The following is a 26,702-nucleotide window of genomic DNA, read 5'->3' as shown; positions in this document are numbered from 1 at the left end:
AAAAAAATGGATCTAAGCCAGCAAGCAAGATTGGTGCTTCAGAATAAAGATGTACATGAAATAGTTTGATCTGCTAATGAATGTATATTTCTGGTATTTTGTCTGAGAAAAAAGTCACATTTATTCATAAGTATGAATTAATTTATGAACTTATCTCTTTTTTTCTCTTGTGTTGAATCCATTCTGCTTTCTAAATCTGTATCACTTCATCCAATTCTAACTCCACTTAATTTCATGGTCCAGGTTATTGAGGAATCACATGTGACTCCCCTAATCCAGAGAAGATTGGCCTATCGGGTCCCTTCCTCACTAAGGAGTGATTGTTTCCATGAAATTCTTGGAGATTCCCAGATGTTCTTGCTGTCAGGTTGTTGAAATAAAAATCAGTAATTTTGCTCAGCTTCTTAAGGCAGTATTTTGCATTTGTACATCATTATCATGGTAGTGCAAATCACGTAAACTGATGCACCCTTAAGAGAATTCAGTTCATGTTCTTCTTTTTTCTTTTTTTTATTGATTACATTGCATTATGTGACACAGTTTTATAGGCACTGGGATCCCCGCCACCCCTCCCCCCCATGGTGGATTCCTCCACCTTGCTGTATTACCGCAGTTCAAGTTCAGTTGAGATTCTTTCATTGCAAGCATATACCAAGCATAAAGTCCAGCATCTTACTGTCCAGATAAGTTCAACAGTTTCTTGGGGAGACCGTCTCTGGTCTGAAGGTAGAGCTGGCGGTTATAGAGTTAGATTACACGAAATGCAACCAGGATCAGCAAAATCATGCTTCAAATGCTATGAACTGCTAAATACTAAAATCAAAATAGACATGAGACAGCTGAATAGTAATCTATAGCCATTTTAAGATGTATAGAACCCGGTTGTGTATAAACTAATAATTGAAGTGTCAATGTAGAAGTCACAGGATGTGGTTCAGAACTTGCATTCTTTTTTTTCTCTTTTAATATTTTGGTTACTCAATACCATGTCAACTAATTCTATAACGTTATAAATGGTTACCAATGTAATGTCGGGGCTTTTGATTGGTTGAGATAATACTCCGTCAGTTCATGTTCGGTGACGCCTAAGCTTTGGGTCTGAGGAGTAGAGCAGTACATTTAATATGCCGATTAAAATGGACTGGTCTGCCTTGACAGCCATTGGAGAAAAGACCAATACGAAAGGAAGGGTTTTTATCCACAAGAGTGATTTTCCAAGCTGCAGATTTCAAATTTAGGATGAAAGCCTGCATTTATTTACTAAGTCACACACGTTTATTTAGGTCTGAACAAAAAATATATACATGTGTTAATCTATCCTTTTTCTTTTTTTTTTTTAAAGATTTATTTATTTTTATTGGAAAGGCAGATATACAGAGAGGAGGAGAGACAGAGAGGAAGATCTCCCATCTGATGATTCACTCCCACAGTGACCGCAGCGGCCAGTACTCGCCGATCAGGAGCCAGGAGCTCTTCCGGGTCTCCCATGTGGGTGCAGGGCCCCAAGGCTTTGGGCCATCCTTGACTGCTTTCCCAGGCCACAAGCAGGGAGCTGGATGGGAAGCGGGGCTGCCAGGATTAGAACCGGCGCCAATATGGGATCCCGGCGCGTGCAAGGCAAGGACTTTAACCACTATGCTATCATGCCAGGCCCTATCCTTTTTCAAATTAATAAGGCATTATGCGTTTTTGAGTATCCAGATGTCTAAGATTTTGTATGAATTATCTTTCTAAATACTAAAGAACACCACGTATGTTTGAAATGATATTTTAAGGTGATAGTATAATGACTCTGTATAGTATAGATCTAGCTATAAAATGTGTCCATTCTGCTTATTAACTGTGCAAACGTGGACAATTATATAACCCAAGTCTCACTTTCTTCATCTTTTAATAGGGATAATAATTCCTCAATCATGATGGTCTATAATGAAATGACATTATATGTAAATTTCCGAACAAATTATGTGTCACATTGTTACAGCTAAATATCATTGCAAAGTTTGTTATTTAAAATAACTTATTATATAAATAGTATTACCTGCTTACAGAGCAAAGATCCTGAAAACTGGTAGGAAATATATTTCCATATTTTTATTAATGTTATATGATGGCTTTCTTCCTATGTTGTAATTGCTTTCATGGATATTATTTTATATTCACTAGCACTCATTTACTGTCCAAATTCTTTTTTGTATTATTGCTAGAAAATATTGGTTTAAAAATTGTGTAATGCTTCTTCATGTGGCTGCATTGAAATGTCCTTTACTATTTAGCCTCATGCAAAAAATTTATATTTTAGAAGTTTATTCTAATAAGAGCTGGTAAAGATTTGATGTTTACTGCAGCATTGTAGGATTTTCAGAAGTATTGATGTGCCTAAATTACTTTTCATTAAAATGTGTATTTTAATGCTTTTCTGTTCCTACATGAAATATATTCTGTGGCATTGCTTGGTTAACAAAAATAAGGAAAAATATTATAGGATACAACAATTTAAATTTCCACTTACATGAAAATCATGATAACAAAAATCGCTTTCTAAAAGCATTTCTTCCCTCAGGCAAATTTTTGGATGTTGGGAGTGTTTTCTTTTTTAAAAGATTTATTTTATTTGAAAGACACAGTTACAGAGAGAAGGAGAGTTGGCTCACTCCCCAAATGGTCCCAGTGGTTGTAGCTGAGCTGTATCGGAAATCAGGATCCAGTGCCATGTGTCTCGCTTGGACAGGGGCCCAAGGACCTGAGCCATCCTCCATGGCTTTCCCAGGCTCTAAGCAAGGAGCTGAATTGAAAGTAGGGCAGCCAGCAGAGGACCTGGTGCTTTTATGGGATGCAGTACTGCAGATGGAATGCTTGGCTTACCATACCAGGATGCTGGCCCCAAATGTTTGTTTTTGTTTAGTTTTTGCTTGTATTCTTTCTTCTTTTTCTTTTTTTTTTAAATCGTGTGTGCGTGTAACATGGAGGAGCTGATTTCTGTTTGTTTCACTCAGCTCATGGTCATTTGCCTTACACTTATATTTATTGCCTGAACCTCCACATGTATGCAGGATATACTTAGGATATCCAAAATATAATGGGAGAATACTGAGATTTTAAGGCCATCATATTCTGTGAAGCCAAAGACAGATTGAAAATGGAATATGTGAGGTCATTCAAGCACAGATTCGCAACTGGAACCAGGTGTCTAACGGGTGCCCTGATGAGCCATAGTAATACACATTGTAGTGGAAAATGGGCATTTATTGCATAGGACTTACTTTTTTTTTAGGGCTTACATTATTAATGACATTTTCGTGGTTCCCATAATCCCTTATTTGTGACTAAGTTACCTGAGTCATAAGCAGCATTTTTTGGATTTTTGTGGCTCCTACAGTGATTCTATTAAATATTTACTTATTAATCAGTTATTACAGGTGACATATCAAACTTCATATTCAGTTTCTGTCATTTCTTTGTGTTTTTCATAAGTTGGGAAAATTGCTGGTTCTTTTACTTTTTTAATACTCAAGAAATTCAAACTTATCAATGTAAAATACTGCTGGTGTAACCACAGCCTTTTGTGGTTTCTATTGATTAGCATTGTGGGTGGCAGTGAAAAAAGGATAATTTGTGTTTGGGGGACTTTCTTTTCCTTTTTTTTTTAAAGATTTTTTTTTTATTGGAAAGTCAGATATACAGAGAGGAGGAGAAACAGAGAGGAAGATCTTCTGTCCAATGATTCACTTCCCAAGTGACTGCAACTACATGTGCTCCACCGATTTGAAGCCAGGAACCCAGATTCTCTTCTGGGTCTCCCACGCAGTGCAGGGTCCCAAGGCTTTGGGCTGCCTTCGACTGCTTTCCCAGGCCACAAGTAGGGTGCTAGATGGGAAGTGGGGCTGCCAGGATTAGAACGGTGCCCATATGGGATCCTGGGGCACGTTTAAGACAACTTTAGCCATTAGGCCACCGTGCCGGGCCCTTCTTTTGCTTTTTGAATTATTTTTATTTATTTGATTTTTGAATGCTTGTTAAAAAAGGTGAGGGCATTTTAGACCCATGTGGACCATATAGAATTTTTGAAGTAGTGTCAAAAGAGAGTATAGTGTCAAGCATAGAGTCATTTCAATAAATATTTCATGTTATAATCAATTTAGAGAAAATCAAATACTGAAGATTTAATCCATTAAATTTTTTTTCAAAGACTTATTTATTTTTATTGGAAAGGCAGATATACAGAGAGGAGGAGAGACAAGAGAGGAAAATCTTCCATCTGATGGTTCACTCCCCAAGCAGTCGCAATGGCTGGAGCTGAGCTGATCCGAAGCCAGGAGTCAGGAGCTCTTCAGGGTCTTCCATGCGGGTACAGGGTCCCAAGGTGTTGGGCCGTCCTCGACTGCTTTCCAAGGCCACAAGCAGGGAGCTGGATGGGAAGTGGAGCTGTTGGGATTAGAACTGGCACCTATATGGGATCTTGGTGCATTCAGGGTGAGGACTTTAGCCACTAGGCCACTCTGCTGGCCCCTGAACCATTAAATTTTTAAATCTCATTATAATATCTCTGATCAGGACTGTCCAGTAGAAGTTCAAGCAACTTTTTAATTTTAGACTGTTTTTTTTTTGTTATGATCAAAAGTTAGTGCCAATGGTTTTTTTTTAATTATTTATTATTTAACTTCATTAATTACATTGTATTATGTGACACAGTTACATAGATACTTGGGTTCTCCCCACCCCTCCCCAAACCCTCCCACCATGGTGGATTCCTCCACCTTGTTGCATAACCACAGCTCAAGTTCAGTTGAGATTCCCCCATTGCAAGCGTATACCAAACATAGAGTCCAGCATCTTATTGTCCAGTCAAGTTCAACGGCTTCTTAGGTATACCCTCTCTGGTCTGAAGACAGTAGACTGTTTTTTTTTTTTTAATTAGAATTTAGTTCCGTTAAAGTATTAGCTCTGGGTACTCATGGTTTTAACTTGGTACAAACACAGCTTATGCATCTGTTACCTTTTCTTGAATTGCATTTGGTTGCATCCAGTTCTTTAAACATGAAGAAAAAAACCCCAAACCTCAAACAGGTTCGTTTTAATAAATCCTTCCATATATGCGTTTTTCTGCTACTGAAAATTGAAAAAGCATATCAAAATTTATCTTTATTGCAATCAAACCATTCAAAAACCATAAAATTTAATCATTGCTTTTGAATGTTTGGGTCTAGCCACAATAAGTATCCATTATTTATGTAATGTTTCCTTTATATCTCTTTCCCACATGTACTTTGTACCTCAGTTCTTGGTCCAGGATTTCATCTCCTTTACTTCAATCCTCTAATACACATGAAAGTACTTGAAATTTACTGGTGCTGCTTCTCTGGGTCAAATAAAAAGAACTAAAGTATACTGGAGCTCATCCAAGTACATTCAAACTAATGATTTCATAATATTTTATTGATATCCTGATAGGAGAAAAATATCACAGTTAACATCAGAAATTATCAAAATTATTAGAATAGAAGTCCATCTGAGCATAGAAGAGCTTTCTTTATCTACTATGTAAAGTTACTAACAAGAGCAATATAAGAATAAGTTATATGCCGGCACTGAATCTTTGTCTTAATCCACTCCCATCCTAGCATTCTCCAAAGGATCCCATCCATGATATGGTCAGGGACTGTGTGACATTTTAACGTCTCACTTCTTGATTCACACTAAATTCCCCTTAAAATTAATGACATTGTTTTCTAAGCTGAAAATATGCAGATTTTCAGAGGTATCTCAGTTTTGCCAGCCTTTCTCAGATAGCAGGTTTATCCGTCTCCTCCTTTGGGACATCTGGAACATCTTCTCAGCTGTTGTGTTGTTAAGGCGGATCTTCTCCTGTAGAGGTTCGGACTTAGGTCCTTTGGTAACAGTTCTTCAGAGTTGAAGGGAGAGGCTGCTGAATGCTGAGAATTTCCTTCAGTGGCCATCACAAAACACTCAGGGTCTAGGCTGAGTGAAACTTTTAAATTTATTATTTTTATTGGAAAGTCAGATCAGATTTATGAAGAGAAGGAGAGATAAAGAGAAAGATTCTCCATCCACTAGTTCACTCCCCTAATGGCCACAGCAGCCAGAACTGAGCCCATCCAATTCAGGAGCCAGGACTTTTTTCTGGATCTGCATGTGGGTGCAGGGAGCTTTGGGCCATGCTTTGCCAGGCCATAAGCACCGAGCTTGATGGGAAGTCAAGCAGCTGGGAAACAAACTGGCACTCATATCGGATCCTAATGTTTACAAGGTAAGGATTTAGCCATTGAGCCATCGTGCTGAGGTGCCGGGTTAAGCATTTGTGTGGGATCTGTAGCAGTCCAGTTTAGCTCTTAGGTGTTGGAGCTCAGAGAAAGTGTCCTGGACTTCTAGTTACTCCTGGGTGGCTGGAAAAGAACTAAATAGCCCGGAAAGACCTGGAAAGAACAACCTTCCACAGAGAAGTGAGATGAGTCACTCCAGTACTTCCTAAGGATGGTATTTAACTAGAAATGTCAGCATATAATGCCTAAAACACATGTTGAAAGTCAAATTCAGAAGCTAAGAGAAAGACATATTCATATAGTTCCCGTAATTTCATGAATTTTTAAATAGATTTTACAAATCTCCACAAATGTTGAGCAAATATTTACATTTTGATATTCTACTTATGCATGTATGTGTTTTTGATGAGCATCTTTTTGTTTGACCTCAGTTTAAAATATTGTCCAGAGGCCGATCCATGGTACAATACTGGCATCCTGTGTAAGCCCTGGATTTAAGTACCAGCTGCTCAACTTCTGATCCAGTTCCCTCAACTTGAGCCTCTGTCTCACCTTTTGAGTCTCTGGGAGACCCAGAAGGAATTCCAGGCTTTTGGCTTTGGTCTGGTTCAACCTTGGCCATTGTGGCCATTTAGGGAGTGAACCAGCAGATGGAAGAGTGCTCTAGTGCTTACTCTCTCTCTCTCTCTCTCTGTAACTTAGACTTTCAAACAAATAAAGGATAGTCTTTATGAAAAAAAAAAAAAGATCGGATGCCTGTAGTTTATAGAAGTGGGTAGTTTATGAAGATAGATTGAAAAGGATATTGTAGGATGGTCACATGAATGGACACTAATTATGACTCTTGTGATCATATCATTAATCAGCAGCTGAAGAAACTCAAAAGTCAGCCCAAATAGAATTAAATGTGGTAATGATGAATGAATAATCCTATGTAGCACAGCATGAACCCTCCTTTGTACTTAAGTCAAAATATTAAAAGTGGAAGATAGGGTTTAAGTTTAAAGAAGAGTCTATTAAAATATCGAAAACCAGACTAAAGATTCTCCTGCATGTTAAGATCCTCATCTCCAAGTATGACATTTTTTAATTCTAGAAATCTAATAGAAGTCCCATTCCCAGCCATTAACAAACCTTTTCCCGCTCCATTAAATATATAAATATATAAATATATAAATATATAAATATATAAATAAATAAATAAATATATATATATATATATATATATATATATATATATGAGACAAGAGAGACATAAAGTCAAAAAGAGATCTTTCATCTGGTGTTTCACTCCCCAAATGCCTGGAAAAAAGAAAACAAACTGAGGACTTGCACAATAGCCTAGCGGCTAAAGTCCTCACCTTGAACGTGCCCTGGGATCCCATAGGACGCCGGTTCTAATCCTGGTTGCTCTACTTCCCATCCAGCTCCCTGCTTGTGACCTGGGAAAGCAGTGGAGAACAGCGCAAAGTCTTGGGACCCTGCGCTTGCATGGCAGACCTGGAAGAAGCTCCTAGCTTTGGATTGGCTCAGTTCTGGCTGTTGGGGCTACTTGGGGAGTGAACCAGTAGACGGAAGATCTTTGTCTCTCTTTTCCTCTGTAAATCTGCCTTTCCAATAAAAATAAATAAATATGTAAGAACAAAATAAAACAAACTAAGCCTGACTAAAGCTGGGCATCTTGAGCACAGTCACCCTAGATCTCCCACATGGGTAGCACAAACCCAAGTATTAGCAGGAGGCTGGAATTGAGATCTGAGCCAGGATTCAAACCCAAGCACTCCAGTAATGAATGTAGGAATTTATCCCAAGCAGAATATTTTCCTTTGTTGTATTTGAAACACAGTTACAGAATCAGAGAGAGGGAAGGGATCTTCCATCTACTGATCCACAAACCACTACCCGAAATGGCTGCAATGACCAGGAGTGGACTTAACCAAAGCCAAGAGCTGGGAGCACAATCTACACACTCTAGATTTCTGACATGGATAGCACTTGTGCTATTTTCCACTGCTTTCTCAGACACATTTGCAGGGAGCTGGATTGGACAATGGAGTAGCTGGGACTCTACCCAGTGCACATCTGGTATGTTAATGTTGCAAGCAGTGCTTTATTCCACTGCTCCACATTGCCAGTCCCCAAGCAACATCTAAACTCTTGTGCCATCCACCCACACCTTTTCTATCCATCTTTATATCGATGCTCATATTTTCATGCTGTAACTTCCCTGCTAATGTATTCACTTTAATTTACAATCATGGTTAAGTATTCCCTTTCTTTAAAAAAATTAAACATTTATCTATTGATGTATTTCCTCAGGTTTTCTCTCTCAAAACTTTCTTTCCTTCTCTTGCAGGCATCTTTAATGCAACAGTTGTACCATTTATATTTTTTCAGCTTTCTGTTATTCATTGTACTGTCCAACTCTCCCTGCTCGTATGGCTACTCCACTAAAGCCACATGCAGAAGGTTTTTGTTGATCTTGTAATTGATAAATCTCTTCATATTTTAGTCTGTTTGACCCGTGGACTATGGCATTATTAAACATTCTCTCGTCCTTTAAACTATGGAAACATGAAAATAACCGTTGGTCCGTCTTCTCCTGCCTTAGTTTCTGCTCCTAAATCCAGTCTTTTCAATTGTGTTTTGCACGTATTACCCAAGTCCTTTCACTTGTTGTTTCTTTCCCCCCATCTATAATCCAGGACACAATAATCTCTCCCCTGCATGTTCCGACCAATCCCAGGTGTCCACTCTGCGTTCTTGTTACAGTTGGCCAGGACACTCTTTCCAGCTCAGTAATTTGTCCTTGGGAGGAGTATGCAGTGCCGAAAGAGACAGTAAGACAGGTTTTTTATACTGTCCCCCAAGTCAGGGCCACTCTTCTTACATGACTCTCATATTGTAACAGTGGTGCATGTGTCTTTTACATTCATTTTCACTCTGAAGTCAAGCAGTGCATTGAGTAATTCTCAGTGCACTGAAAACTTTACCGTGCAGCCAGTAAGATGCTACAGTTTAACGTCCGGGGGCCTAGATTTTGTTTCTAAATTTACCACTCACTTAATGGGAGTATTTGCTGTTTCCCCTCTCTAGGCCTCAGTCTCCTCATCAATGAAGTGGGTAACTGATTTTATCAAGTAATTTAATTTTTTTATACAGATTCATGTGGAAACATTTCAAGATTGTGTTGTTGTAGCTGGAGTCATGCTCCCAGTCTGTGACTTCCGCCAGTATTCATCATTACCCACGTGTGTTACCAGTTGATAAAGCACATCCTGCCTTCTAAAGCCTGGAGTGGCATTTGGTAAATACATGGCTTAAGATGCCCACATCGCATTTTCAGTCCTAACTCAGCCTCACATCCAGCTTCCTACTAATATACACCTGGGAGGTACCATGACGGCTCATATGCCCGGGCCGTGCCACCAACATGGCAGGTTTAGACTGAGTGTTGAACTCCTAGCTTCCCCTTGGCCCACAACAGGCTTTTTACAAGCATTTGGGGGAATGAACCAGTAGGTAAAAGAGTATTTTTCCTGCTTTTAAAATAAATGAAAAAGCAAATTAAATAAATGGGTTTTTAAAAAAGATTTATTTATTTTTGTTACAAAGTCAGATATACAGAGAGAAGGAGAGACAGAGAGGAAGATCTTCCGTCCGATGTTTCACTCCCCAAGTGAGCCGCAACGGCCGGTGCTGTGCCGATCCGAAGCCGGGAACCAGGAACCTCTTCCGGGTTTCTCATGCAGGTGCAGGGTCCCAAGGCTTTGCGCTGTTCTCCACTGCTTTCCCAGGCCACAAGCAGGGAGCTGGATGGGAAGTGGAGCAGCCGGGATTAGAACCGGCGCCCATATGGGATCCTGGTGCGTTCAAGGCAAGGACTTTAGCCGCTAGGCCACGCCGCTGGGCCCCAAATAAATGTTAAAAAAGCAGATTCCCTCCCCCCTTTAGAAATCTTCCTTTGGACATAACGCACCACCTGAGATCCTTGGACGTGACACAGAAACACTGAGTGGCATGACTAGGTTTTGAAGAATATACTCCCCCCATCTGCCTCCATATCTTCTCTCATCCTCCTTTTCCTGGTGTTTCCTATTAGTTTCTTGTCATTTAGTTTTCCCTTTGATTTGATGAACTCCACGAGTCATGTTTCTCCTGCTGGGCCCATCTCATCATTTTATTCCTGGGAAATACATAGGAGCTTTAGTACTGTCATTTCCTTAAGACAAAAATATAGAAACATCCAGTTACAGTAGATATTTATAAAGGAGTAAAAGCAAGTTTATAAATACATTTGTAGTGACAAGTGTTCACTATTCTGTTCTAAGATAATTGTGATCATTGTTAAGAATTGCCATCAAAAAGCATTACCCAGAGTGGCAGGGGGAGCTTTATTAGGTTTATTCACTTGGGCATTGGAAACTGTGTCTGAGGTCAAGGAATATTGCTTCTGAAATTCATTTTTTTCTTCTTAAATAGAAAGATATAAAATTGTCAATCCAATATATAAATATGCTGAATGGACATTTTCTCCCTGGCCAGCTCTACTCTGGAGCCGTATTGTTATTCCTCTGATATTTCTACTTAACGTCTCTCTGCTTTCCTATTAATTGTCTCCATGTTGCTGCCTTGGCATGGTTGAAACAAGATGCTATTGCATCTCAGCCAGAGTGTGCCTGTGTCCAAATTGCAGAGCCTGTTACTTGGCTCCTACTAGAGAGGTACTGTGGGTACAGTGCCTGCACTTGAAATTGAGATGTGTAAAGCATCTGCCTGGTTTCTTCAGCTAATGAGGTTTTGCTGAAAAATGAGTATAATGAAAAAACTGCTAGATGTTGGCAGGACCTGCTGATGAAGGCTAATGAGCATAAATGAGTGTTCTGTAAGGCACACCCCACAGCAAAGGCATACAGTGTTTCAAACGTATTGCCCCAGAGGCAGGACAGGCTTCCAATGAGATGTGGCCTGTGTGTTTTTTTTTCCCTTCTCTGCCTCCTCCCTTGTCTTTCTTTCAATAAAATACCGATGCTAAGTTGGTCAAAAACAGGTTCTTTTCTGTATCTTAGGGTATATTAAAAATCAGAGTAATTAGACTGGCATCAATTTAGTGTTTTAATAATTAGATTCAAGGTTATGCCATGGATTCTTTAATAGTAGGAGTGAATGGATATCTTATTAAAGTGTAGATCACCCAGTTCTTTTTTTTTTTAGAAAACCAAATTCATTTATTTATTTTTAACATATATTTTTATTGCATTTCCTTTTTGTTAGAACTAATTACATTGCATTATGTGATACATTTTTTTATGCACTGGGATTGCCCCCGCCCCTCCCCCTACCCTCCCCCCACGGTGGATTGCTCCACCTTGTTGCATTTCCATAGTTCAAATTCAGTTGACATTCTTTCATTGGAGGTATTTACCAAGCATAAAGTCCAGCATCTTATTGTCCTGGTAAGTTCAATGGTTTCTTGGTGAGACCATCTCTGGTCTGAAGGTAGAGCCGGCAGAGTATCATTCCAATCAATTAGAAGTCCCAACATAATATTTCCAACCATTTACAACATTATGGCATTAATTGACATGGTATTGATTAACCAATATGTTAATAGGAAAATGCAGGTTCTCAACCACAACCTGTGACTTCTTCATAGACATTTCCATTTTGGTTTACATTCAGCCGTATTTTTTTTTCTTTTAATATTCATTTATTCATTAATTACATTGCATTACATGACACAATTTCATAGGTACTGGGATTCCCCCCCCTTCACCCCAAACCCTTCCCCCATCATGAATTCCTTCACCTTGATGCATAACCACAGCTCAAGTTCCGTTGAGATTCCCTAATTAAAAGTTTACACCATACAGAGTCCAGCATCCCACTTGTCCAGTTCAAATTCAACGGCCTCTTAGGGAGGCCCTCTCAGGTTTGAGGGCAGAGCCAGCAGAGCGTCACCTCGATCATTTAGAAGCTCCAACATATCATCAGCAACAGTCCAGGTATGATGAGGCTGGTGCAGAGTCCACTGATCATTCAACCGTATTTTATACACCTTAAAATGGCTTAGATTGCTATTCAGCTGTCTCATACCTATTTTAATTTTAGTCTTTAGCAGTTTATAGCATTAAAGCATGATTTTGCTGAACCTGGCTGTTTTTCGGGTGGTCTAACTCTATAATTCTAATAGGATATATGTCAACAGTTTAGGTGAGCATGTTTAGGAGGGGTGTGCAGAGAAATCTTCCATACCCCAGTGAGGAGTAACTAATCTTTGTGTCCCACCCAGTGAGGTATAAGTGCATCCCCGCTGACCGTTTCCTGTCTGTTTCTAAGCTTTCCTTGTTGTTCTCTGTCTATCTATTCTAGTTTTGTTTGTTTGTTTGTTTGTTTTGAGGGGTTTCTGGAGCTCTCCTGATGGTTATTACGAGAGGGGGTGGGGACCCAAAGTTGGAAGCAGGCAAGGACCAGAGAAAGCTCCTCTCCCTAGTCCCGAAGGAAGTTTACTGTTCTTCTGTTTCTGTGGACCGCTCAGGGATCCTGGTTGTTGTTCCGATGACCTTGGAACCTGCAAGGCAGGATTTGGATCACCCAGTTCTTAATCTGCGGTCTTGGACTTCTAGGAATTCACTAGATAGATTTCTTAGTGTCTTCAGATGAATATGCAGTGACTTAAATGCATTTTCCATAAAGCAGTATGTGTCACTTTAAAAAAAAACAGCAACAACAAAAGATTTTTTAAAAATTTTGTTTGAAAGGCAGCTACAGAGAGAGAAAAGAGGGGGAGACTGATAAGTCTTCCGTGTGCTGGTTCATCCCACAACTGTCACAATGGCCAGGGCTGCACCAGCCATAGCAGAATCCAGAGCTCCATCTTGGTCTCCTTCATGGGTCCAGGGACCGTTCTCTGCTGCTTTCCCAAGCAAATTGAAAGTAAACCAACTGGGACTTTAATCGGTTCTGTTATGAGATGCTGGCATTACCTGTAGTGGCTTTACCTGATTTGCTGCAGAGCTGGTCCCAGGAATATGTGTTTAGAAAAGGTCAAATCCACTCATGGATGGTTCTAGAATGTCACTGGATTGTCACTACAATCCGTATTTATTCTTACCTATGCCAAACTCCAGGGTTCAGGGATCCATAGCTGTCTCCATGACCTTGTAAAGGCTAGAGGGATACATCACTGATGTAAAAGTGTGTTGTGCTTGGTGCCCTTCAGTCTCCAAATATTCTTTACTGGTTTTAGTAAGTTTCTATATGTGAAATCAGAACTGCTCTAAAACTGAAATGTGCAAAAGGGAAATTTTGGTCTAATGCTCCAAGTATGTTTGTATCTTCTATTTTACTTAGTGTCTTTCATTGGCTGTGTGCATAAAATTGAACTGTTAATCTATTCTTCAAAAAAGTGAAAATTTGTATTGTCTTAAAATGCCAAGAAGGTGTTTTATAGAAAACATTTGGGGTTGAATTTTCTTAAAACCTGACCTTGAGTTGATGAAACATGGACCAATGAGACTTGATAACACATTGCTCCCACCTCTTCGTATAATGTGTGCCTTAAACAAGTGATAGCGTGTTTAATGTGTCAGCTTGACTGTGGGCTACCTAGATACTCAGTCAAATATTCTGGGTGCTTCTGTGAGAATGTGTCTGGCTAAGATTAATAGCCCTGAGCAAAACAGGTTGCCCTCTTTGATATTAATTAAACGACTGCCCATATGCAGTCATTTGAGTAGAACACCAAGACTGACCTTCCTGTTAGTAAAAAGAATTCTTCCTGTGTGACTGCCATTGAACTGGGCCATTGCCTTTTCTCCTGTCTTTGAACTTCAGTGGAAACATCATCACTTCTGGTGTCTTGGATCTCCAGTCTTCAGACTGGAATTATACCTGCAGCCTTCCTCCTTCCTGGTTTTCAGGCCCTTAGACTCAGACTGAAATTAAACCAATGAGTTTCCCAGTCTCCAGCTTGCCAACTAATCATGCAGATCATGTGAGCCAATTCCTTATGATAACATTCTCTTTCTCTTTCTCTCTCTCCCTCTCTCTCTTAGTGTCTGTGTGTGTATGAGAGAGAGTGTGTGAGAAAGAGACAGAGAGAGAGAGAGAGAGAATGAGTGCCTGATTCTGTTTCTCTGGATGATACAAACCACAATGAGGATGACCTATGAGGTACATACTACTACATCTGCTACGCTGACTCTAGGCTTGGTCATACCTACAGTCGGGTTGTACTCTATCACTAAAGAGATGTGTGACCTTTGGCAAGTTACTTAACCTCAGTCCACCTCAGTTTCCTGATTTTTAAAACAGATTCTTTTGAGACTACACAACAAAGTACTTGAATAACACATGGCACACAACAGGCTCTCAAATTTGTTAACACTCTAAGCATTCTTAACATTCTAATCCAGACTGTAAAATAACTATAAGCTCTGAAGTAAGGTAAGTCTCATCAGCAAGCTGTTTGTGATATTTCACAAGGAAGTTGTAAATGGACATCTGTCTCCCAGAAATGATGCAGTCTTCCCATTGCCCCCTCCCCAAATCGAAAAACACTGATCTTTGCTGATGAATCTCCAAATGACCCATATTTTCCAGTGGTCCTGCTGCCTCTAAGTGATTTACATTCAGTGTTTATTCCAAAGTTAAAGCCTGATGTTTAGTGATACTACAATTTAATCATATCCATTATAGAGATTTTAGTTCATAAGGTTGAATTGGCCTGGAAGTATTAAAAATATGAAAAGAACATTATTAAGTATTATAATAATTACTAAATAAAAAACTAGCAACTATGATGAATATAAAAATGTCATAAGTACTAGCATGTGAAAAGGGCACCTTAATGTTGTTACAGGTACTAAGAGTATCCTGTTTGTGTAGAAATCTGGAAAGTCTAAGATACAGAAACTGTAGAAAGAGACATGGTAATAGCAATTGTGTGGTTATTGGTTGGAGGATTGGATAAATTGGACATAGTGGGTCCATAGTGCAAATGAGAGAGACTCTTCCTTCAAAACTATTTCATAACATTAAAATATTGGAAGCCGGGCTGGCACGATGGCCTACTGGCTAAATCCTTGCTTTGCATGTACAAGCATCCCATATGGGAGCCAGCTCACGTCTCGGCTGCTCGGCTTCCCTTCCAGCTCCCTGCTTGTGGCCTGGGAAAGCAGCAGTGGAGGATGGCCCAAAGCCTTGGGACCCTGTTCACATGTGGGAGACCCAGAAGAAGCTCCTGACTCCTGGCTTCAAATCAGCTCAGCTGTGGCCCACCTTTGCAGCCACTTGGGGAATGAATGAACCAACAGATGGAAGATCTTTGTCTCTCCTTTCTGTTGATCTGCTTTTTCAATTAAAAATAAATAAATCTTCAAAAACAAAAGGAGCCTTCTGAATGAATTATCTATTGTATCTTGAGTCTGTGAATTAGCTGTTGAAAAAATTAAAGGAACAAGAAGAAAAGCTGAGATTACATTTACATGAAGGCTTCTCATATGCTCTTTGAAAGTTATTATACTGTTTTATTTATAGCTCACTATTGAAGAACTTGTAACCATACTAGTTTGACCTGATTTGACTGATTTAAAAACCAGAATCTAGACAGATGTACATATCGTATCTTAATTATGATAGTTTTAAATTTTGAGCAAGAGGAGTTCCAGTTTTAATACATACTAGCCTAATTTATGGGAAAGCAATAGTGCAATAGCTCTTCCACTGTACAATTCACAAATTTTAAGGTGGTAAGCTTGTGTTATGTGTATGTTTTATTACTGTAAAATGTATTTACTTACAGAAATGAAAATTTTTAAGACAGTACCTTTCAAACTACTCATTGTTTATTCTTAATTATGTTATTAACAAACGTATGCACTATTTTATACTTTATGGAAATACCCAAGCATGTAGCTATTTACCTTTGTTAAAGTATTCTTATTTATGTTTGAAAACATTTGCCATGTTTACCTGTGTTTTGCTAGTAACAAATGTAATCGGTTGTACTTAAAAGAAAAATTCTTCCTCCAGACCATCAGATGAATGCCAATTGCCTTTCTTTTCCTAAGGAGTATGTGCAACCTGGGTGAGAAAAGTGAGCAGGAAGGGGTTCTCCAGAAACTCATTCCATCTTCAAGCAGACCACTCCTATGCCTTCCAAGGTCCAAATAACTTTTGAAAGAGATGGCTTGTGCCAAATGACTCCTAGAGACAGTGTCCCCTCTTGCTGGACACATCAGGGTACCCTGATGTTTTTGGAGAGTTTTTAAAACAGGCAAGATGGGAAGAGTGAGTTTACATCAAAAAGGGACAAGAGGAAATGTCTAAATGTGAAAGGACAGCGGACAGGAAGTGGAGGTGGACGTGAGTGAACGTTTTTCTAGTGGAATGTTCTCAAATAAGTAGGAGACAACCAGGAAAGAGAAAGCAGCTAAAGCTAAACCAGAGAAACACTGGTTTTTTGAACCAAAGGGATAATATCCTGCAGATTACATAACTCTGTTTATTTGTTTACACATCATTCTTCTCTTTTCTTCATTAATTCAACCAATGTTTTTGACAACCTCCTGTACAAATCATTCACATATGAAAACTGACCTGATTATAAAGTGCAGAAGACAGGAAAAGGTAGATGAGAAGCAGAAAACTGGGGCTAGTGACCTCAGAGTTCTGTTACTGCAGTTGAGGAAGCAAGGCTAATGTTTCCTGAACTCTTATTTTATGGCAATGTTTTATGTTGTCCTTTAACTCTGTGATGTAATTATTCTTAGACCTAGTTTGCAGGTGAGAAAATGAGGTTTATTAAAGTTAAGTGGTAGGGCTAGTCACACAAAAAATAATGGTATCACTATTACTTCTATAGCAGATAAAAGTATGCAAACATAGCAGTAGCCAACATGGATCACTATCCGTGCCCTTGAGGAGTTACTTTGTGTTGGGAATGATAAGAATAAGACAGTGTCTGGAGTTGACAGGTGCTTTGAATTAGATAAAATAAAGCAAGGTGATAGAAAGGTGACGAATATGCCTGGAAAGATCAGATTTTGCCAGTTAAAGGTCTCTGTGAGGAAGGGATGATAGATGAAACCTACGGAACAAGAAGGTATACCACCCATTCTGTGGGTGGTAGTGAGCTAGCAGAGAGTTCAGGCAGTCACATGGAGTCTGGTAGAATGAACTGCTTCGAGTGGGTGGGTTGTAAGGCTGAGGCAGGTAGACCAGTTAAATGAACCCGGAAATAATGTGGTGACTTTGAGTAGAATGATACAAGTGGAGGAAGAAGTGGTAGTGCTTGTGTCATAGTGTGGAGAATTAATTAGGTCTGATTGGTAAGTGAACAGTGCTTTGGAGTAGTAAACAATATACTGTACTGGATAAAAGATGAATTGGATTGCCTTGTGTAGTTCCCATTTTATGGACTTACCGGCTATGGGATGAATAAATCTTTAAGCATTTTTTACTTTGGTTGTGTTTTTTTTTTCTCAAGATTTATTTATTTTTAACTGGAAGGCAGATTTACAGAGAGAAGCAGAGGCAGGTAGAAAAAGATCTGCCATCCACTGGCTCACTCTGTAAATGGCTGTAATGGTTAAAGCCAAGGCTATTCAAAGCCAGGATCCTGGAGCTTCTTCAGGTTCTCCCACATGAATACAGGGTCCAAAGGACTTGGCCATCCTCTGCCGCATTCCAAAGACATAAGCAGAGCGCTGGATTGGAAGTAAAAACAACCAGGACACAAACCGGTGCCTATATGGAATCCAGGCACTTACGGTAGAGGATTGAGCCATGGCAGCAACCCCTACTTCATTTTTCTCACCTGTGATTGAGGATAACCTAGAGTTTGAGGTGAGTTAATAATTTGATACAGCTACCCAGTGCTTGGATGGTTATATAAAGTGTTGCAAACTTTTATGGGTAACTAGACTATTATTGGGTATGAGGTTTGAAGAAAAGAGAAAAATCAAGGCTGGCATCCATTAATTGGCCAGTGAGTTCATAGTGTGCAGTCTTAAAGAGATAAGGAATGGGCCCAGCACGGTGGCCTAGTGACTAAAGTTCTCTCCTTGAACTCACCGGGATCCCATATGCGTGCTGGTTCTAATCCTGGCAGCCCCACTTCCCATCCAGCTCCCTGCTTGAGGCCTGTGAAAGCAGTTAAGGACAGCCCAAAACTTTGGGACCCTGCACCCACATGGGAGACCTGGAGGAAGTTACTGGTTCCTGGCTTTGGATTGACGCAGCATGGCCATTGTGGTCACTTGGGGAGTGAATCATTGGATGGAAGATCTTCCTCTCTGTCTCTCCTCCTCTCTGTATATCTGACTTTGCAATAAAAATAAATAAATACTTGAAGAAAAAAAGAGAGAAGGAATACTTTGGTTGTGAATAGGTTTAAGGTTCAAAATTAGTAGTTCATTTTTGTCCATTTCAATTTTATTTATTATATAAGGAAATCAGGTTCACTGCATGGACCTGAGATTCGAGTGTTTGAATTCCAAACCGGCCCTTTTTCTACTTCTTAGGAGGCAAAATCAGCAGTGATTAAATACAAACTCTGCAGTCAGAAGGTTTGATATGAATTGTAGCTCTGACATCTGTCTTTAGACAAGTTTCTCAAGACTTTTTTTGCCCCATTTTTTTTTTATCAATAAAATAGAAATGTTTGTCAAGCACTTCAGGCAGTTCCTAGCACATACATAACATGGTTATGTTACATGTTTGTTGTCATTATTAGTTTGTAACATTGAAAGATTAAAGATGTTTTGTGAAGAAATAATTCATATATATGATTAATATATATAAATGATTAAGATATATACTTATTACAAAAATATATATTTGATGAAAGAAAAAGCACCAAGAATGATTCTGAGAGTCTGAAGTAGAGTGGCCCATTAAATGAAATATCAGCGTATTTACAGGTGAAAATTTCAGTGTCCATCCAGACCATAGCATTAGGGACGGGTAAATCACATGAGGACGCCTTTCAAAAGCTGTATAGAATTCTTTGAGAAAGAACTCTCCACATAAAGATAGGATAGTGTCTCATCCAATTGTCCTGAAATGATGGGAGTCAGTGAAACCTAGAGCAGCATCACAGATATTACAGCAAAGCTCCCCAAAGAGAAGAGCAGATGTCCTGATAGGCATGGGAATAGCTAGCAATACACATGCAGCAGGAGTTGGTGCCCATTAGCCAGTGTGTCAAGCACTGCGCTCAGTGCTTTGTTTTCTTCTGAGTTAGGACCAGCTATTATATTCTCTACAGAAGTGGAAAACTTTGAAAGCATCTAAATGCCCGCACAACAGGAAATTCTTAAGTAATGGCAATATATTCATTTAATGTATTGCCCAACAGCCATTTTTCTAACGAGATTGGTCTGCCAAAGGAAGAAACCGGCGAAATACCTTTATGTTGTTAATGCTGCAGAATATGGTGGGTTCATTGCCCTTTGCTCCCAAACACACTCTGTGATGCTGGTCTTCTAAAAAGAGAATACCTTCATTAGTGCCCAACCAAGAGGCAGGAGAATAGAACTCAGATATGCTTTCTTGACTGGGATGTGGGAAAATTTTGTGGATTGGGTAGAAGAAAGGTGGTGTGTAGAAAGACCAGACAAGACAGGTTCTGACTGCAGGGGCTTGGAATCAGGCCAGCGCGGCAAAATGGACTTGTTCACAACCAGTTTTCTGTGTTCAACAGAGCCCTAGTATATTTGAGTTCAATGTCAAGATCTTTCTTCTGTCCATGCCCAGGCTGTGTAACCTGCAGGTCTCTGCTCAGAGTTTCAACCAACTCTTAAAAACAAAGCAGGAAATTTAAATATGCCACTAAGCCTCTTGTTAAATAAGTAAGACCTGGGAACTGTCAGGAAAACAGGGGATGCATTTGGCCTTGCAATGAAAATATCAGCTCCTATACCTAGACTACCTAGTGGAGTACCTGCATTTGAGTCCTGACCCCACACTTGATTCCAGCTTTTCCTGTTCATGCAGACCCTGGCAAGCAACAGTGACAACTGCTGGGTCTCTGTCTGGCACATAGGAGACCTTGACTGGGTCTGTTGCTGTCAAGTTTAGCCGTTGTGGACATTTGGAGAGTGACCAAGCAGATGGGAGTTTGCCGTCTCTCAAATTGATACATTAGTAAAGTAAGATGACATCACAGCTGCAGAGCAGGCATTGTGGACCAGAGGTTAAGCCATGACTTGAGATATTGGAGAGGCTGAGTTTGAGTCCTACCTCTGCTTCTGGTAGTACTCCTTGCCAGTGCTCATGCTGGAAAACTGCCTCAAGTACTTGAGTCCCTGCACTTATATGGGGGACCTGCATGGAGCTTGTTGCTGCTGACTCTGGTCTGGCCCGTCCTGCAATGTTGGAGGCAGTTGAGGAGTGAATGAGTGGACGAAAGAACTCTGTGTGTCTCGTTCTCTCTCTCTGTCGCTCTCTTAAATCTCTATTTCTGTATCTCCCTCCTTCCCTTTCAAATAAAGAAATAAAGCATCTGGAGGAAAAATCACATCTTTGAAGGACAAAGAAAAAAATAAGCTTAGATTGGGGAAACTCGCAGCAAGATTTTGAGATTAGAACATCAGACAGAAACCTGATAAAGGGGTATTCTGACTCAGTAAAAGTAATGGTTCAAAATCAGTAACAAGTTTATCTATTATGTAACCTATCTATTTGTAACTTACATGTATATAAACTTATCTATTATCTGTTTCTCCCAGTAACCTCTAAACTCTTTTTTTTTAAAGATTTATTATTTATTTTATTACAGTCAGATATACAGAGAGGAGGAGAGACAGAGAGGAAGATCTTCCGTCCAATGATTCACTCCCCAAGTGAGCCGCAATGGGCTGGTGCGTGCTGGGTGCAGGGTCTCAGTGCTCTGGGCCGTCCTCAACTGCTTTCCCAGGCCACAAGCAGAGAGCTGGATGGGAAGTGGAGCTGCCGGGATTAGAACCGGCGCCCATATGGGATGCCGGGGCATTCAAGGCAAGGACTTCAGCCACTAGGCCACGCCGCCGGGCCCGCCTCTAAACTTTTTAAGGAGGGAAACTGAGTTATATTCATTGCATAACATCGGAGTTTAACCTAGTGCCTTATATATTAGTGTGTTCTTATATATGTATATAATTTATAAACCTGAAATCAGAAATGATTACCATATTATTAAGAAAAATATCATGCAGAAAGAAGTTATTAATTGTATAAGGAAGTGGTCAGATAACTTGATGGATTTTAGAAAATAATATTGGTGTTTTGGAAAAAAATGGCAAATATGGAAAAGGTGTTTCTACCCTTGGTAGTAAAAAGAATAGAGCTGTGAGAGTTCCAAAGTGGGAATTTCTGTGTGAGTAGAGACTGGGTAAAGATTGAGTTATGATTGAGTTGAAGGCCCAAGATCCTTTCGGCAGATGGATTGTGAATCAGAACTTCTTTAACTGCTGGGAATTTATAATTAAACTATTCGTTAATCATCCTGTAGTACCTCAGCCAGACACAAACCAACATGCATATGTGTACTAGCCGTCTTATATCTGAATACTCAGAATGCTATCATAAAACAGGCCTATGACTCCAAAGAACGCCAATTTGCCAGGTAGAATCTATAAACTGATATTTATTATTATTGAAGTATCATTTGCATTCCTCCATTTGCTTTCACTTGCTTTTTATGTAAGAAGTCACTAGGGTCTTAATGATTATAGAGCATGGCCCATAATAAAATGTATCTTCCTCTTGATGAGGTAAATGCTAGATTTCATCCAAAAGTAAAAGGGCTTCATTTTTTTTTTTTTAGAAATCTTGATGATGTAATGACTGATTAATTTTTTCTGATCCTTTTAAGAAACACTTAATTGGAAGATCTTTATCAAGTGAAGTAGGATTTATAACACTTTTAGTGTACATTTTTTTGGTTAGGTTATTATATCATATTTTTTCTTGTATAGTTATTTAAATCACATAAAATTCTACCCAAAATGGCATTTTCATGATGATTCTGGGAACCATCTCTTTGATTGTATGATATTTACTGCTGGTTTATGTATTCTGATTTTTTTTTTGGCCTGCCATCATACGTAAATTATAGTGGCATATTGAGTACCTTAGAGAGAAACTGACTGATGGTAAATCAAATGTTTTATAGCATACTATTGGGAATGTTGAATCATTACTATAAAGTTGTATTTGATCAGGATTTTCAGAGCTCCTTGCTTAATGTTCTCTGTTCATTATATACAGGTTCAAACGTGCATTCATTTTAACCAGGTAGAATAAATCTTTTCCACAAAAATAGGAGTGTAAATATCCAACAGTATCTTTGGTTATAACTGTTAAGCCCAACAGCTTGTATTAAATGGACATAATGTTCATTATATGGTCAACAGGTCAGTTCATTTTGTACCGCAGGAGCTGCATATTTCAACCAAGCTATTTTGATGTGTAAGATGCCAAGAAGAAAGTGGCTAACAAGAAAGGGAAGAGCCTTATATATGGTTAAGATGTCAAATGAACAGTTTTAACTTAATATCATTTTTATAGGGGATATATAAATTGAGTTTTTATTTTTAGTTCCTCCTCTTCCCTTCTGAGTTAAATGATGGAAAATGACTGAGCTCCCAAATTGCTCTTATGCATCATTCAAAATAGCCTTGACAGTCTCACCCCTCTGGTAGTGATGAGATTTATGACTTTCCATTCTTTGGTGCTCCATTACTCTGTCCCCACCATTAAATTGATTAGTAGGCAGTGATGAGCAAGGAGAAGGAAGTGGCCACTTAGAGCCGGTTGGTGTCCATCATTTTAATGAACTGCCTAGAGATGGTTAATATTGTCCTTGATTCTCATTGTAGCTGATGATTGACCATATCTTTCAGAATGCACTTCTCCTCCCTTATTTTGTATTACAGGGTCCACTGGAAAATGATTTGGTCATTCACGTAGCATTGGTTGCAGAAAGCCAACGGTATGAAATACAGAAGAGTGATGTGTTCTTTTGTGGTGAGGGGAAGGTGGGAGGAATCATTGCTTTATGCATATTATACCGAGTATGATAGTAGAGATTAATTTCTTAGACCTCTTGTCAGGGTTTCAAGGAAGTCATTAATGTCACTTTAAATGCCAGCACAACAACATTCTTTTCACATTTAAAAATAATTTTGCTCACGTGACATGAATTTTAAAGATCAAGGCAAGTGTTGCCTCGGATATAGTTTTTGAGAAATGGCACATTGTGGTGATTCCCGTAGTCACTTCCCACTCTGCCAGTCAGCACCCAGAACTCCCAGAAGTCAAAGTCTCTGATTCCAGTGCAGCTGGCATGTTGCAGATGTTAACAAAGTACCGCCGTACACCCTGTTTGCTTTGCGTGCTTCTTTGCCTCAATTACTTCACAACTTCCCAGCTAGTAAATACAGTGTCTAAGTTTTTTTTCTCTATTTTATTTAGCCTTCAAGTTTTCCTCAACACATATGGTATTCAAACTCAAACCCCTCAACAGGTAGAACCCATTCAGATATGGGCTCAACAGGAGCTTGTGAAAGTAAGTAATTCTGCCTCTTTATGCTTTGGATTGGTGATAAAGATTAGTGGTTGGGCTTAGTTGTAGATAAGTTGCAAAGCTAAAGTCTGATCCTGAGATAGGATCATTTATGCTGAAGTTCAATTGCGAAGCCTGCATTATTGGATGTTGTCCCTATCAAACTCATTTTGTATGTATGGACACTACATAAGTAAGTCTCATTTTTAAAAAATAGGGTATGGAAACAATTCTCATACATATTTCACATATACAGACTTTACTTATACCCTTTGCGACCTCCCGCCCATGCTCCTAGCCTCCCTCCTCCTTCCTTTCTTATTTCTTTTTAAATTTTTATAATTCGATACCTTCAGTTTATTTTATAATCACAGGTTAACCTTCATTAAATAAAGAATTTGCCAAGTATTAACTAGAAAAACTGCTGTTCCTAATGAGTATAGATAAGGACCATAAACTGTATTCAAATTTCAAATTGTCAATTTTGCTCATCCATTACATTTTTTATAACGTCTCTGTATACTAGTTACCACAAATCAGGGAAGACATGTTTACCTTTTTTTTTTTTAAGATTTATTTATTTTCAGTGGAAAGCCATATTTGCAAAGAGAAGCAGAGACAGAGAAAAGAAAAAAAATCTTCCATTTACTGGGTCACTCCCCAGATGGCCGCAATGACCACATCTGAGCCAATCCGAAGCCAAGAGTTTCTTTCAGGTCTCCCACAAAGGCTTTGGATCATCCCTACTGCTTTCCCAGGCCATAAAAGGGAGCTGAATGGGAAGTGGACCAGTAGGGACATGGACCAGTGCCCATAATGGATGAAACACTTGGAGATGGAGCTCATCCAATTGAGCTATCTGCCGCCTCCCTCCTCCCTTTTAAAAAAAATACTTGCTCATTTACTTGAAAGAGCTACAGAGGGAGAGAGAGAGAGAGAGAGAGAGAGCGAGCGAGCGAGCGAGCTGCCTTCCACTGGTTCACTCCTTAGATGGCCACCATATGAGTGAGCAAGGCTAAAACCAGGCACCACGACTTTTTCCTCGCATAGCACAGGTCAAAAGTTTGGTAATATTGGATCTCACACTTAGATCTTTGTTCTAGAGTTGATTTCTGTATATGTGTTTCATCCTTTTGCTGCATAGATCCGTTATTCACAGCACCATTTTTTTGAAAAGCCTGTCATTTGTTAAAGGGTTTATTTTCAGACTGTCAAAGATTGATTGGCTGTAACCGGGTGTATTAATTTCTGAGACTTGCTTTCTGTTTCACTGGTCTACATTTTCTGTGAGTACCAGGCTGTTTTAATTATAACTGCCCTGTAGTATGTCTTAAAAGCTAGTATTAGGATGCCTGTCATTTTGTTTTTGCTGTTTGCACTTGTGTTAGCTATCTGGGGTCTCTTGTGTTTTCACATTAATTTTAGCATTATTTTTCTAGATCTGGGAAGAACATCATTGGTATTTTGATTCGGATCACATTGAGTCAGTGAATTGTTTTGGATACCATGGACATTTTAATTATATGAATTCTTATATGCACATGCAAGTTTTTCCCCATTATTGTGTCTTCTACTATTCCTTTCTTAAGTGTTTCATTATAGAATTCTTTCACACCCTTGCTTAAATTTACTCCACAATATTTATATTTTTTATATCTATTATAAATGTACTTATCTTACAATTTTTCTCAGTTATGACATTGTATATGTAAAGGCTATTGATGTATTTTTTTAAGATTTATTTATTTTTTTGGAAGTCAGATTTTACAGAGAAAGAAGAGATAGAGTGAAGGTCATCCATCTGTTGGTTCACTCCCCAAATGGTCACAAGAGCCAAAATTGTACTGATCTGTAAAAGGGAGCCTTCTGGGCTTTCCATGTGCTTGCAGGGTCCGAGGCACTTGGGCCATGATCCACTGCTTTCCCAGTCCATAACAGAGATATGGATTAGATGTGGAATAGCTGGGACACAAAATGCAGTGGGATGCTGGTGCCACAGGACAAAGGACTAGCCTGCTGTGCCACTTGTCCAGCCCCAAGGCTGTTGGGCTTTGTGTGTTGATTTTGTATCCTGCAACTTTACTAAACTCTGTTATGTTTTCCTATATTCTCTTAATGGAGTCTTTTGGTTTCCCTGTATGTTTAATCGTATTACCTTGCAAGCAGGGATAATTTAATACCTTCTTTTCCAGTTTGCATTTATTTGATTTCTTTTGCTTGCCTGATGGCTTTGGATAAAGTTTCCAGAACTATATTGAATAGCGGTGGTGAATGTGAACATCCTTGTTCCATGTTTTAGTGGAACTGTATCCAGCTTTTCCCAGTTTAATGTGAAGCGAACTATGGGTTTGTCATATGTTACCTTGATTGTGTTAAGGGATGTTCCTTCTGTACAAAATCTGCCTAATATTTTTGTCAGGAAAGGATGTTGTATTTTGTCAGATCATTGTGGTGTTCTGTCGGTGTACACATTATACACATACATCTCATTGTGGTCTATTATTAATCTAGGCTCAGCAGTTAAAGAACAACTTTATCTTAATTTTAGTAGTCATTTAATTATTCTTTGTATTTGGCTTTATTTCTTCCCTTTTTATTAACTATTAAAAGATTGTTCTCATTTGTAATTTTTCTGTGCAGCTACTTCTCTCTCAGCTTAGTGTTAGAATCTGAATTTCAATTAGATTAATTAGGTGAATTTTGAAGTAATATAATTATTGTGAAAAATAAACTTATCATTAATGTAGTTATTGTGCATATTTGAAATAGGATTAAAAGGGACTTATTTTTTAAAAGATTGATTTATTTATTTTAAAAGTCAGAGAGAGAGAGAGAGAGAGATCCTATCCACTGTTTTCTGCCCAAATGGT

General features: G+C 39.0%; 1 protein-coding gene across 4 annotated transcripts in view; it reads left to right on the top strand.

Moving 5' to 3' along the window:
* Window positions 1–26,702, top strand: part of PHKB (phosphorylase kinase regulatory subunit beta) — a 229,900-nt gene that overhangs the window by 143,962 nt on the left and 59,236 nt on the right. For all 4 annotated transcript variants that reach the window (XM_058674472.1, XM_058674469.1, XM_058674471.1 and 1 more), the window contains 2 exons: window positions 23,204–23,259; window positions 23,742–23,835. In XM_058674472.1, coding sequence (XP_058530455.1) covers window positions 23,204–23,259; window positions 23,742–23,835 — 150 coding nt within the window. The remainder of the gene's footprint in view (window positions 1–23,203; window positions 23,260–23,741; window positions 23,836–26,702) is intronic.

This window comes from Ochotona princeps, chromosome 16 (assembly GCF_030435755.1).
Source record: "Ochotona princeps isolate mOchPri1 chromosome 16, mOchPri1.hap1, whole genome shotgun sequence".
Taxonomy (NCBI): Eukaryota; Metazoa; Chordata; class Mammalia; order Lagomorpha; family Ochotonidae; genus Ochotona; species Ochotona princeps.
Note: the sequence above shows the minus strand (reverse complement) of the source record. Positions and strands in the feature narration are given on the sequence as shown.